The 13,944-nt window shown below is 46.8% G+C and overlaps 1 protein-coding gene across 1 annotated transcript in view; it reads left to right on the top strand.

The window, feature by feature from the left end:
* Window positions 1-13,944, top strand: part of slc1a7a (solute carrier family 1 member 7a) — a 93,339-nt gene that overhangs the window by 74,290 nt on the left and 5,105 nt on the right. The window contains exons 6-8 of the mRNA XM_042329562.1: window positions 309-408; window positions 635-868; window positions 11,451-11,645. Coding sequence (XP_042185496.1) covers window positions 309-408; window positions 635-868; window positions 11,451-11,645 — 529 coding nt within the window. The remainder of the gene's footprint in view (window positions 1-308; window positions 409-634; window positions 869-11,450; window positions 11,646-13,944) is intronic.

Here is a 13,944-nt window from a genome sequence, read left to right as displayed (position 1 = left end):
CGGGCACACACATGGACACACACACGGACACACACACGGACACACACACGAACACACACACGAACACACACACGAACACACACACTGACACACACACGGACACACACACACACACACAAAGGCCCACTATCTCGTAGTGTCATTCAGGTTGACAGTATAACCATTGTTCCTCCAGCCACAGCCTGAGTGACAGTTAACTTTTAATTTAGCCTTTTTTTTCTCTCCTCAATGTTGATCACAAACCTTTAGCAAATCAATCTGGCCCATGGTGTCTCAGTCTAACACAATGTGTTGTTGTTGTTGTCTAGGTATCATGCTGGGTAGAATGGGGCCTAATGGCAGCGCCCTGGTCAACTTCTGTCAGAGTTTAAACGAGGCTGTCCTGAAGATTGTCGCCATAGTGATCTGGTAAGAGTTGTAGCTTACGGGAAGAGCAACCCAAAGACATGTCCTCTCAATAACATCGTATTAGACAACATGCTGAGATAGTCATATGTGCGGGATTGTCAACAAAATTATTATATTCTAATATTGTATTCCACTGCAGCCAATCACCTGGGCGAGTCCAAGAACTAACCTGTCTCCCATGACCAGAACCAAAACAAAAAATCGCTACCTTCCTGGTCCACTGCAGGTACTTCCCGTTCGGCATCGTGTTCCTGGTGGCCGGTAAGATCCTAGAGATGGATGACCCGTCAGCCATGGGGAAGAAGCTGGGTTTCTATGCCATCACCGTGGTGATGGGCCTGATCCTCCATGGTCTCTTCATCCTCCCGGCCATGTACTTCTTCATCACCAAGAAGAGCCCCATCGTCTACATCAGGGGCATCCTGCAGGCCCTGCTCATCTCCCTGGCAACCTCCTCCAGGTAAACAACAACAACCCTACATCTAACTCTAAACCCTACCTTAACCCTAACCTTAGCCTCAACTCTAACCCTACCTTAACCCTAACCCTAACCCTACCTTAACCCTAACCTTAGCCTCAACTCTAACCCTACCTTAACCCTAACCCTAACCGTACCTTAACCCTAACCCTATCCTCAACTCTAACCCTACCTTAACCCTAACCCTATCCTCAACTCTAACCTTAACACTAACCTTAACCCTAAACTCAACTCTAACCCTAACTTAACCCTAACCCTATCCTCAAGTCTAACCTTAACACTAACCTCAACCTAAACTCAACTCTAACCCTACCTTAACCCTAACCCTAACCCTATCCTCAACTCTAACCCTACCTTAACCCTAACCCTATCCTCAACTCTAACCCTACCTTAACCCTAACCCTAGCCTCAACTCTAACTATACCTTAACCCTAACCTTAACCCTAACCCTAACCCTACATCTAACTCTAAACCCTACCTTAACCCTAACCTTAGCCTCAACTCTAACCCTACCTTAACCCTAACCCTAACCCTACCTTAACCCTAACCTTAGCCTCAACTCTAACCCTACCTTAACCCTAACCCTAACCGTACCTTAACCCTAACCTATCCTCAACTCTAACCCTACCTTAACCCTAACGCCGTCCTCAACTCTAACCTTAACACTAACCTTAACCCTAAACTCAACTCTAACCCTACCTTAACCCTAACCCTATCCTCAACTCTAACCTTAACACTAACCTCAACCCTAAACTCAACTCTAACCCTACCTTAACCCTAACCCTATCCTCAACTCTAACCCTACCTTAACCCTAACCCTATCCTCAACTCTAACCCTACCTTAACCCTAACCCTAGCCTCAACTCTAACTATACCTTAACCCTAACCTTAACCCTAACCCTAACCCTATCCTCAACTCTAACTCTACCTTAACCCTAACCTTAACCCTAACCCTAACCCTACCTTAACCCTAACCCTAGCCTCAACTCTAACCCTACCTGAACTCTAACCCTATCCTCAACTCTAACCCTACCTTAACCCTAACCCTATCCTCAACTCTAACCCTACCTTAACCCTTACCCTAGTATCTACTCTAACCCTACCTTAACCCTAACTCTATCCTCAACTCTAACCCTAACACTAACCCTAACTCTAACCCTAGCTCCAACCACAACCCTAACCCTAATCGTAGCTCCAGCCACAACCGTAACCCATTGTCTAGCCCAGTGGTTCCAACCTTTTTTTAACTGTGGCTCACCTTGATGGGTTCAAACATTCTGTGACACATCTAAAATGTCCCACTTCATTTATTTAGTGGTAATGACCATCTTAGCTGATCCATAGTGCAAATCATCTATTTTCTGTGACAAACATTTTTCCTGAATTAAATAGGGTTTATTTAAACTATGTTCATTGTTCCTTACTCATTATGGTTCAGTTGTGTATTAAGAGCATCTCCCAAATATCGGATAGAAGGAAAAACATATAGGCCTAGCTAAGGTAAAACACAGTGTCTTCGGGAAGTATTCAGGCCCCTTGATTTTTTCCAAATTTTGTTACGTTACAGCCTTGTTGTAAAATTGATTACATTGTGTGTGTCCCCCTCATCAATCTACATACAATACCCCATAGTGACAAAGCAAAAATGGGATTTAGAAAATGTGGCTAATTTATACATTAAAAAAAATAATAATGGAAATATCACATTTACATAAGCATTCAGACCCTTTACTCAGTACTTCGCTGAAGCACCTTTGGCAGCGATTACAGCCTTGAGTCTTTTTGGGTATGACGCTACAAGCTTGACACACCTGTATTTGGGGAATATCTCCCATTCTTCTCTGCAGATCCTCTCAAGCTCTGTCAGGTTGGATGGGGAGCATTGCTGCACAGCTATTTTCAGGTCTCTCTAGAGATGTTATATCTATACTTTGACAATATAAGTAATTTAATTTGCCATGTCAATAAAGTCTATTGAATTGAAGTGTTAGATCGGGTTCAAGTCCGGGCTCTGGCTGGGCCACTCAAGGACATTCAGAGACTTGTCCCGGATCCACTCCAGCATTGTCTTGGCAGTGTGGTTAGGGTCGTTGTCCTGTTGGAAGGTGAACCTTCAACTCAGTCTGAGGTCCTGAGTGCTCTGGAGCAGGTTTTCAGCAAGGATTACTCTATACTTTGATCCGTTCATCTTCGCCTCGATCCTGACTAGTCTCCCTGTCCCTGCCGCAGAAAATCATCCCTACAGCATGATGCTGCCATCACCATGCTTCTCCGTAGGGTTGGTGCCAGGTTTCCTCCTGACGCGAAGCTTGGCATTCAAGCAAAAGAGTTCAATCTTGGTTTCATCAGACCAGAGAATCTTGTTTCTCATGGTCAGAGAGTCATTAGGTGCCTTTTGGCAAACTCCAAGCGGGCTGTCATGTGCCTTTTACTGAGGAGTGGCTTCCGTCTGACCACTCTACCATAAAGGCCTGATTGGTGGAGTGCTTCAGAGATGGTTGACCTTTTGGAAGATTCTCCCATCTCCACAGAGGAACCTCTAGATCTCTGTCAGAGTGACCATCGGGTTCTTGGTCACCTCCATGACCAAGGTCCTTTACACCGATTGCTCAGTTTGACCGGGTGGCCAGCTCTAGGAAGAGTCTTGGTGGTTCCAAACATATTCCATTTAAGAATGATGAAGGCCACTGTGTTTTTGAGGACCTTCAATGCTGCAGATTTTTTTTATACCCTTCCCCAGATCTGTGCCTCGGGATGTTCCCCAATTGTGGAAGGAGGGCCCGAGTGAAAAGGTTTGTGAACCCCTGCTGTAGCGTAGCCATGTTACAGAGGAATGTTTTCACTAGCCAGGTTGTGTGCGTGAACTTAGCCTATGTGCTGTTGTTAGCTCTATCCACAGGAGGCTGCTGAATGGAGAACGGCTCAAAACAATGGCCAGAACGGAGCAAATGGAATGGCATCAACCGCATGGAAACCATGGAAACCATGGAAACCAGGTGTTTCATGTATTTGATACCATTCTACTTATTCCACTCCAGCCATTTCCACAAGCCCATTCTCCCCCAATTAAGGTGCCACCAACCTCCTGTGACTCTATCGTTCAACATCGTCTATCGTTCAATGATAGAAGATTTGGCTAAAGAAAGCACATGTATAATGGGACCAGCAGGCCATGTTTTTTTAAAACTTTAGTTTATTATTATTTTGGATATATTTTTGGCAAATACTTTCTTACTTACTTTTTTTTAAATTCTGGAGTATTGGTTAAGGGCTAGTAAGTAAGCATTTCACAGTTAGGTCTACTGTACACCTTTTGTGTACAGTAGACATGTATTCGGTTCATGTGACTTCCCCCTCTCCTTCCTCTTTCACCTCTCCTTCCTCTTTCACCTCTCCTTCCTCTTTCACCTTTCCTCCGCTTTCACTTCTCCTTCCTCTCCCACTTCTCCTTCCTCTTCCACCTCTCCTTCCTCTTCCACCCCTCCTTCCTCTTCCACTTCTCCTTCTTCTTCCACCTCTCCTTCCTCTTTCACCTGTCCTTCCTCTTCCACCCCTCCTTCCTCTTTCACCTTTCCTCCGCTTTCACTTCTCCTTCCTCTCCCACTTCTCCTTCTCTTCCAGGAAGGAGACTTCCTCTTCCATCTCCCTTCTTCTTCCACCTCTCCTTCCTCTCCCACTTCTCGTTCCTCTTCCACCTCTCCTTCCTCTCCTTCCTCTTCCACTTCTCATTCCTCTTCCACCTCTTTCACCTCTCCTACCTCTCATTCCTCTCCCACCTCTCCTTCCCTCCCACCTCTCATTCCTTCCCCCTCTCCTTCCTCTTCCCCCTCTCCTTCCTCTTCCACCTCTCCTTCTTCTTCCACCTCTCCTTCTTCTTCCACTTCTCCTTCCTCTCCCACGTCTCGTTCCTCTTCCACCTCTCCTTCCTCTTCTTCCACCTCTCCTTCCTCTTCCACTTCTCATTCCTCTTCCACCTCTTTCACCTCTCCCACCTCTCATTCCTCTCCCACCTCTCCTTCCCTCCCACCTCTCATTCCTTCCCCCTCTCCTTCCTCTTCCCCCTCTCCTTCCTCTTCCACCTCTCCTTCTTCTTCCACCTCTCCCTCTTCCACCTCCACCTCTCCTTCCTCTCCCACTTCTCGTTCCTCTTCCACCTCTCCTTCCTCTTCCACTTCTCATTCCTCTTCCACCTCTTTCACCTCTCCCACCTCTCATTCCTCTCCCACCTCTCCTTCCCTCCCACCTCTCATTCCTTCCCCCTCTCCTTCCTCTTCCCCCTCTCCTTCCTCTCCCACCTCTCCCACCTCTCCTTCCTCTCCCACTTCTCGTTCCTCTTCCCCATCTCCTTCCTCTTCTTCCACCTCTCCTTCCTCTTCCACTTCTCATTCCTCTTCCACCTCTTTCACCTCTCCCACCTCTCATTCCTCTCCCACCTCTCCTTCCCTCCCACCTCTCATTCCTTCCCCCTCTCCTTCTTCTTCCACCTCTCCTTCTTCTTCCACCTCTCCTTCCTCTTCCACCTCTCCTTCCTCTTCCACTTCTCATTCCTCTTCCACCTCTTTCACCTCTCCCACCTCTCATTCCTCTCCCACCTCTCCTTCCCTCCCACCTCTCATTCCTTCCACCTCTCCTTCTTCCACCTCTCCTTCTTCTTCCACCTCTCCTTCCTCTTCCACCTCTCCTTCCTCTTCCACCTCTCCTTCCTCTTCCACCTCTCCTTCCTCTTCCACTTCTCATTCCTCTTCCACCTCTTTCACCTCTCCCACCTCTCATTCCTCTCCCACCTCTCCTTCCCTCCCACCTCTCATTCCTTCCCCCTCTCCTTCTTCTTCCACCTCTCCTTCTTCTTCCACCTCTCCTTCCTCTTCCACCTCTCCTTCCTCTTCCACCTCTCCTTCCTCTTCCATCTCTCCTTCCTCTTCCACCTCTCCTCTTCCACCTCTCCTTCCTCTTCCACCTATCCTTCCTCTTCCACCTCTCCTTCATCTTCCACCGCTCCTTCCTCTTCCATCTCTCCTTCCTCTTCCATCTCTCCTTCCTCATCTACCTCTCTTCCGCTTCCACCTCTCGTTCCTCTTCCACCTCTTGTTCCTCTTCCATCTCTCCTTCCTCTTCCACCTCTCCTTCTTCTTCCACCTCTCCTTCCTCTTCCATCTTTAGTCGATGGTCACATATTGGGACATATCCCCAATGTCTCCCTCTGATAGTGTGTAATGGCTCATATGAAGTGATATTGCCTCTTCATTAGTCTCTGCTCCTCAGTTCCTCAGCTCCTCAGCTCTGATAGTGTGTATATATGTGTGTATATATATATAGAACAAGAACAAATTCTTGTTAACAATGACAACCTACCCCCGGCGACGCTGGGCCAATTGTGTACCACCCTATGGGACTCCCAATCACAGCCAGAAGGGATACAGCCTGGATTCAGAACCAGGGACTGTAGTGACGCCTCTAGCACTGAGATGCAGTGCCTTAAACTGCTGCGCCACTCGGGAGTCCATGGAGTAATGGAGTGATATTACCTCTTCATTAGTCTCTGCTCCTCAGCTACCCGGCTGTTGCACAGACAGATTTAGTTTCACCAGACGGGACTGTGTCAGAGTAGACTTGGGTTTCTGTCTCGCGTATTAGGACACAATTGAGAATGATCGAGTATCTACAGTCAGGATGTCCTTAATCAGTGAAATATATTTTATAAAGCCGTTTTTACATCAGCAGTTGTCACAAAGTGGTTTACAGTGCCTCCCACAGAAGTGCTGTTTCTGTGTCTTTTAGTTCCTCGACTAGCCATAATGAAACGTTGACAGCAGGAGTGGTGTGAATATAATGACAATGACGTATCTTTCAATGAATCTCTCTGTTGTTGTATGAATCATTGAAATAATAAATAAGAGTTGAATTTGGTTGATTCAAATGAACAAAATATGATCTTGAATCACTAGCCCTCCGACTGACTGCATCTCTCTTGTCATTATTACTCATTAAAGCTTGAATCCTTCATTTAAAATATAACAAAGCACCTCCCCGCCCCTGTTACCGATAAAAAGCTGAGCAACGGGCTGGAGAAATATAACCACTCTCAAACTCAGACAGCACAATGGATGCAAGGACTGACCATCCATGACATCAACATTATAGTGTTCACCATGTTTTGAGGCTATACAGTGCTTGTTTACATTTACGTACAAACATTGGAGCTAAACAAGCTTGTATTTTGGGTTCTGATGGGCTACGACAGTTGAACTAAGCTCATTAGGCATTTCTATATTATAATTCTTCAAGAATCAATGATTATATATCACTCATTTAAAAGTCAGAAAATGGATGTAGCAACTAAGGATTCTAGCTTCAAGGGAAGGCATTGATATCCTCATTACTGTCCATTAATCACGGTACTCCATTCTGCTTGTTTATGTTTTATCTGTCGGCCCCGTTGCCTAGTCAACGCCATTTTACCTGCTGTTGTTGTGCTAGCTGATTAGCTGTTGTCTCACCTACTGTTTAAGCTAGCTTTCCCAATTCAACACCTGTGATTACTGTATGCCTCGCTGTATGTCTCTCTCAAATGTCAATATGCCTTGTATACTGTTGCTCAGGTTAGTTATCATTGTTCTAGTTCACAATGGAGCCCCTAGTTCTACTCTTCATACACCTGATAACTCCTTTGTCCCACCTCCCACACATGCGGTGACCTCACCCATTACAACCAGCATGTCCAGAGACACAACCTCTCTCATCATCACCCAGTGCCTGGGCTTACCCCGCTGTACCCGCACCCCACCATACCCCTGTCTGCGCATTATGCCCTGAATATATTCTACCATGCCCAGAAACCTGCTCCTCTTATTCTCTGTCCCCAACGCTCTAGGCGACCAGTTTTGATAGCCTTTAGCCACACCCTCATACTACTCCTTCTCTGTTCCGCGGGTGATGTGGAGGTAAACCCAGGCCCTGCATGTCCCCAGGCACCCTCATTTGTTGACTTCTGTGATCGAAAAAGCCTTGGTTTCATGCATGTCAACATCAGAAGCCTCCTCCCTAAGTTTGTTTTACTCACTGCTCTAGCACACTCTGCTAACCCTGATGTCCTTGCTGTGTCTGAATCCTGGCTCAGGAAGGCCACCAAAAATTCAGAGATTTCCATACCCAACTATAACATCTTCCGTCAAGATAGAACTGCTAAAGGGGGAGGAGTTGCAGTCTACTGCAGAGATAGCCTGCAAAGTAATGTCATACTTTCCAGGTCCATACCCAAACAGTTCGAACTACTAATTTTGAAAATTACTCTCTCCAGAAATAAGTCTCTCACTGTTGCCGCCTGCTACCGACCCCCTCAGCTCCCAGCTGTGCCCTGGACACCATTTGTGAATTGATCGCCCCCATCTAGCCTCAGAGTTTGTTCTGTTAGGTGACCTAAACTGGGATATGCTTAACACCCCGCCAGTCCTACAATCTAAGCTAGATGCCCTCAATCTCACACAAATCATCAAGGAACCCACCAGGTACAACCCTAACTCTGTAAACAAGGGCACCCTCATAGACGTCATCCTGACCAACTGGCCCTCCAAATACACCTCCGCTGTCTTCAACCAGGATCTCAGCGATCACTGCCTCATTGCCTGTATCCGCTACGGAGCCGCAGTCAAACGACCACCCCTCATCACTGTCAAACGCTCCCTAAAACACTTCTGTGAGCAGGCCTTTCTAATCGACCTGGCCCGGGTATCCTGGAAGGACATTGACCTCATCCCGTCAGTTGAGGATGCCTGGTCATTCTTTAAAAGTAACTTCCTTACCATTTTAGATAAGCATGCTCCGTTCAAAAAATGCAGAACTAAGAACAGATACAGTCCTTGGTTCACCCCAGACCTGACTGCCCTCGACCAGCACAAAAACATCCTGTGGCGGACTGCAATAGCATCGAATTGTCCCCGGGATATGCAACTGTTCAGGGAAGTCCGGAACCAATACACGCAGTCAGTCAGGAAAGCTAAGGCCAGCTTCTTCAGGCAGAAGTTTGCATCCTGTAGCTCCAACTCCAAAAAGTTCTGGGACACTGTGAAGTCCATGGAGTACAAGAGCACCTCCTCCCAGCTGCCCACTGCACTGAGGCTAGGTAACACGGTCACCACCGATAAATCCATGATTATCGAAAACTTCAATAAGCATTTCTCAACGGCTGGCCATGCCTTCCGCCTGGCTACTCCAACCTCGGCCAACAGCTCTGCCCCCCGGCAGCTCCTCGCCCAAGCCTCTCCAGGTTCTCCTTTACCCAAATCCAGATAGCAGATGTTCTGAAAGAGCTGCAAAACCTGGACCCGTACAAATCAGCTGGGCTTGACAATCTGGACCCCTATTTCTGAAACTTTCCGCCGCCATTGTCGCAACCCCTATTACCAGCCTGTTCAACCTCTCTTTCATATCGTCTGAGATCCCCAAGGATTGGAAAGCTGCCGCAGTCATCCCCCTCTTCAAAGGGGAGACACCCTGGACCCAAACTGTTACAGACCTATATCCATCCTGCCCTGCCTATCTAAGGTCTTCGAAAGCCAAGTCAACAAACAGGTCACTGACCATCTCGAATCCCACCGTACCTTCTCCGCTGTGCAATCTGGTTTCCGAGCCGGTCACGGGTGCACCTCAGCAACACTCAAGGTACTAAACGATATCATAACCGCCATCGATAAAAGACAGTACTGTGCAGCCGTCTTCATTGACCTTGCCAAGGCTTTCGACTCTGTCAATCACCATATTCTTATCGGCAGACTCAGTAGCCTCGGTTTTTCGGATGACTGCCTTGCCTGGTTCACCAATTACTTTGCAGACAGAGTTCAGTGTGTCAAATCGGAGGGCATGCTGTCCGGTCCTCTGGCAGTCTCTATGGGGGTGCCACAGGGTTCAATTCTCGGGCCGACTCTTTTCTCTGTATATATCAATGATGTTGCTCTTGCTGCGGGCGATTCCCTGATCCACCTCTACGCAGACGACACCATTCTATATACTTTCGGCCCGTCATTGGACACTGTGCTATCTAACCTCCAAACAAGCTTCAATGCCATACAACACTCCTTCCGTGGCCTCCAACTGCTCTTAAACGCTAGTAAAACCAAATGCATGCTTTTCAACCGATCGCTGCCTGCACCCGCATGCCCGACTAGCATCACCACCCTGGATGGTTCCGACCTTGAATATGTGGACATCTATAAGTACCTAGGTGTCTGGCTAGACTGCAAACTCTCCTTCCAGACTCATATCAAACATCTCCAATCGAAAATCAAATCAAGAGTCGGCTTTCTATTCCGCAACAAAGCCTCCTTCACTCACGCCGCCAAGCTTACCCTAGTAAAACTGACTATCCTTCCGATCCTCGACTTCGGCGATGTCATCTACAAAATGGCTTCCAACACTCTACTCAGCAAACTGGATGCAGTCTATCACAGTGCCATCCGTTTTGTCACTAAAGCACCTTATACCACCCACCACTGCGACCTGTATGCTCTAGTCGGCTGGCCCTCGTTACATATTCGTCGCCAGACCCACTGGCTCCAGGTCATCTACATGTCCATGCTAGGTAAAGCTCCGCCTTATCTCAGTTCACTGGTCACGATGGCAACACCCATCCGTAGCACGCGCTCCAGCAGGTGTATCTCACTGATCATCCCTAAAGCCAACACCTCATTTGGCCGCCTTTCGTTCCAGTACTCTGCTGCCTGTGACTGGAACGAATTGCAAAAATCGCTGAAGTTGGAGACTTTTATCTCCCTCACCAACTTCAAACATCAGCTATCTGAGCAGCTAACCGATCGCTGCTGCTGTACATAGTCTATTGGTAAATAGCCCACCCATTTTCACCTACCTCATCCCCATACTGTTATTTATTTACTTGCTCTTTTGCACACCAATATCTCTACCTGTACATGACCATCTGATCATTTATCACTCCAGTGTTAATCTGCAAAATTGTAATTATTCGCCTACCTCCTCATGCCTTTTGCACACATTGTATATAGACTCCCCCTTTGTTTTCTACTGTGTTATTGACTTGTTAATTGTTTATTCCATGTGTAACTCTGTGTTGTCTGCTCACACTGCTATGCTTTACCTTGGCCAGGTCGCAGTTGCAAATGAGAACTTGTTCTCAACTGGCCTACCTGGTTAAATAAAGGTGAAATAAATAAAAATAAAATAAAAACTATCCTCAGTGAAAACATTGTTTACATTACCTTCAAAGTGTCACAGACTAAATTTCATTAAAATTTGGAGACTGAGTTTCAACTAGACAAACGCCTTGCTGTAAGGTTTTTATAAACTTTTGTTCTCGTTCTTCTTCTTGCCTGAGTCTGTCAGTAAACACAGACTACCTGTGGTGGAAATGTCATCTTTTGAGGTGTGAAATTATAACTTCAAGGAAAGTCATGAATAGAAATTGATGAACAGTTTTTTTTTCACTTGATCTACGTCACAAGGTGGTCCTCTGTTTGTACCCTTACCCAGCTCTGAAGTTACTACTTACTGAGATAGTAGAGTTGAGTGTTTCATCTAATCATTTACTACTCCCCAGCTCGGCCACGCTGCCCATCACTTTCAAGTGCCTCCTGGAGAACAACCACATCGACCGACGCATCATCCGCTTCGTGCTCCCTGTGGGCGCCACCATCAACATGGACGGGACAGCGCTCTACGAGGCCGTGGCAGCCATCTTCATCGCCCAGGTCAACAACTACGAGCTAGACTTCGGCCAGATCATAACCATCAGGTATAACGCCTATTTAGCCTTCATAATACAGGTATGTAGCCTACATAGCCTTCATAATACAGGTATGTAGCCTACATAGGCTTCAATAATACAGGTATGTAGCCTATATAGGATTCAATAATACAGGTATGTAGCCTACATAGCCTTTATAGTACAGGCATGTAGCCTACATAGTCTTAGAAGGTAAACAACTTACTTGAAAAAGGGGTTATAGTGTTTTATTAACTGGATTCAATCCAAAACTGTGTTTGCGCCTGACAGTAAAGCCGACATCTGCAGCATTAACTTTAATTCGCTCTCCACTGACGCGGTAACATTGCCTTTAAAAAGCTGCGTTAGCTACAAGCGCGACGGGATTGAACCCCAGCTTTAGTATGAAAAGGGATGCACGGAGCACCACAATTACAAACGGACTGTAGAAAGAAGTCCTAATCAGAACACGTGGCATCAACAAACAGCCTGCCCACTGGGAAACAACTGGCTGAGTCAAAGGTTTTATACCCCTCTGTGTGTTGAATCAATGTGGAAATCCGATTGGATTTGCAAAGGGTCATCACCGTGAGGGTATTTCACCGACTTTTAACCTAAATCCAATGACATGGTGACATTTGCTGTTGATTTCACGTTGAATTCATGTTAGTTGACAACTCACTCAACTGTAAATCAAAACTAGACTTGGAACTGATGTCTGTGCCCAGTGGGGGACTTCCTGGTCAGAAACCTGGAAGTGGTTGTAGTGAAAGCTCTAATTACTGAAATGGAACTTCCTGCATTGAAACACATTGATTATCATATTGATTATTGATTATTGATTTATGTATCTTCCCTGTGTAATTATTTTGACCAAAAAAGGGTCCAACACATCTGTAGCTTTGCGGTTTGTGAAGCACAGAAATTAATCTAGTGTTACAGTTTTGAGGATGAATTAATGAACATTATGAGATTATACTGAATCAAGCACGTAGATAAACGTAAATGTGACATGTGACTGTACTACGGCTTACTTCACAGTGATCTACCCCTGTAAACTAAATCCTTAAATCAGTGGCTATTACATAGCAGAGACAGTCAGACACACACACACGCACGCATGCACGCACACACACACACACACACACACACACACACATACACACACACACACACACACGCTCCTCCCCCTGTAGACCTATGGTGTAAAATGGCCTTGCTCTCCCCTGATTTAATGACATGTTAAACTGTAATAACATTAAGCAGTCCTATCCTCCTCTACTCGTCACAGACTCCTGCTTTCCAAACGACACCCTATTCCCTATAGAGTGCCCTACTTTTGAACAGGGCCCATAGGGCTTTGGTCAAAAGTAGTGCACTTTATGGAGAATAGGGTACCGTTTGGGACACGAGCCGACTTTGGCCAGGCAGGCAGTAATCTCCTGGCAGTAACACCCACATGACCTGTATAACTCAGCTCTCTTGTCACGACAGAATTATCAGGAGGGCTTTTAATATTCTTCTGTAGCGTCCTGCTCTATTCCCGTGGCGTTTGGCTGTTTGGAACGATAGTCCATCTGTGACGTTCCCTCTCTAGAGACAGTGTCAGAGAGTGTGTTCCAAATGGCATTCTGTTCCCTTTAGAGTGAACATTCTGAACATTGTATTCTGGTCAAAAGTAGTGCTTTCTGGTCAAAAGTAGTGCACTCTTTAGGGAACAGGGTGCCATTCGATAATGCATTAATTTGACTGCGGTCATGACTCATGACCACCAGTGTGACGGTAATATTGTCACCGTAACAGCCCATGTCATGTCAAATGTCAAACAGCCTGTGTATCTCTGTGTCCTTGTGGGGGGACGTACGGTGTCCTTGTGGGGGGGACGTACGGTGTCCTTGTGGGGGACGTACGGTGTACTTGTGGGGGGCGTACGGTGTCCTTGTGGGGGACGTACAGTGTCTTTGTGGGGGGGAAGTACGGTGTCCTTGTGGGGGACGTACAGTGTCTTTGTGGGGGGAAGTACGGTGTCCTTGTGGGGGGACATACTGTGTCTTTGTGGGGGACATACTGTGTCCGTGTGGGGGGACATACTGTGTCCTTGTGGGGGGGACGTACAGCGTCTTTGTGGGGGAGTACGGTGTCCTTGTGGGGGGATGTACTGTGTCCTTGTGGGGGAGGTACTGTGTCCTTGTGGGGGAGGTACGGTGTCCTTGTGGGGGAGGTACTGTGTCCTTGTGGGGGAGGTACTGTGTCCTTGTGGGGGAGGTACTGTGTCCTTTTGAGGGGGAAGTACGGTGTCCTTGTGGGGGGGGATGTACAGTGTCCTTTT

This window comes from Oncorhynchus tshawytscha, linkage group LG10 (assembly GCF_018296145.1).
Source record: "Oncorhynchus tshawytscha isolate Ot180627B linkage group LG10, Otsh_v2.0, whole genome shotgun sequence".
NCBI classification, from domain to species: domain Eukaryota; kingdom Metazoa; phylum Chordata; class Actinopteri; order Salmoniformes; family Salmonidae; genus Oncorhynchus; species Oncorhynchus tshawytscha.
This window is presented reverse-complemented; position numbering and strand designations above follow the sequence as displayed.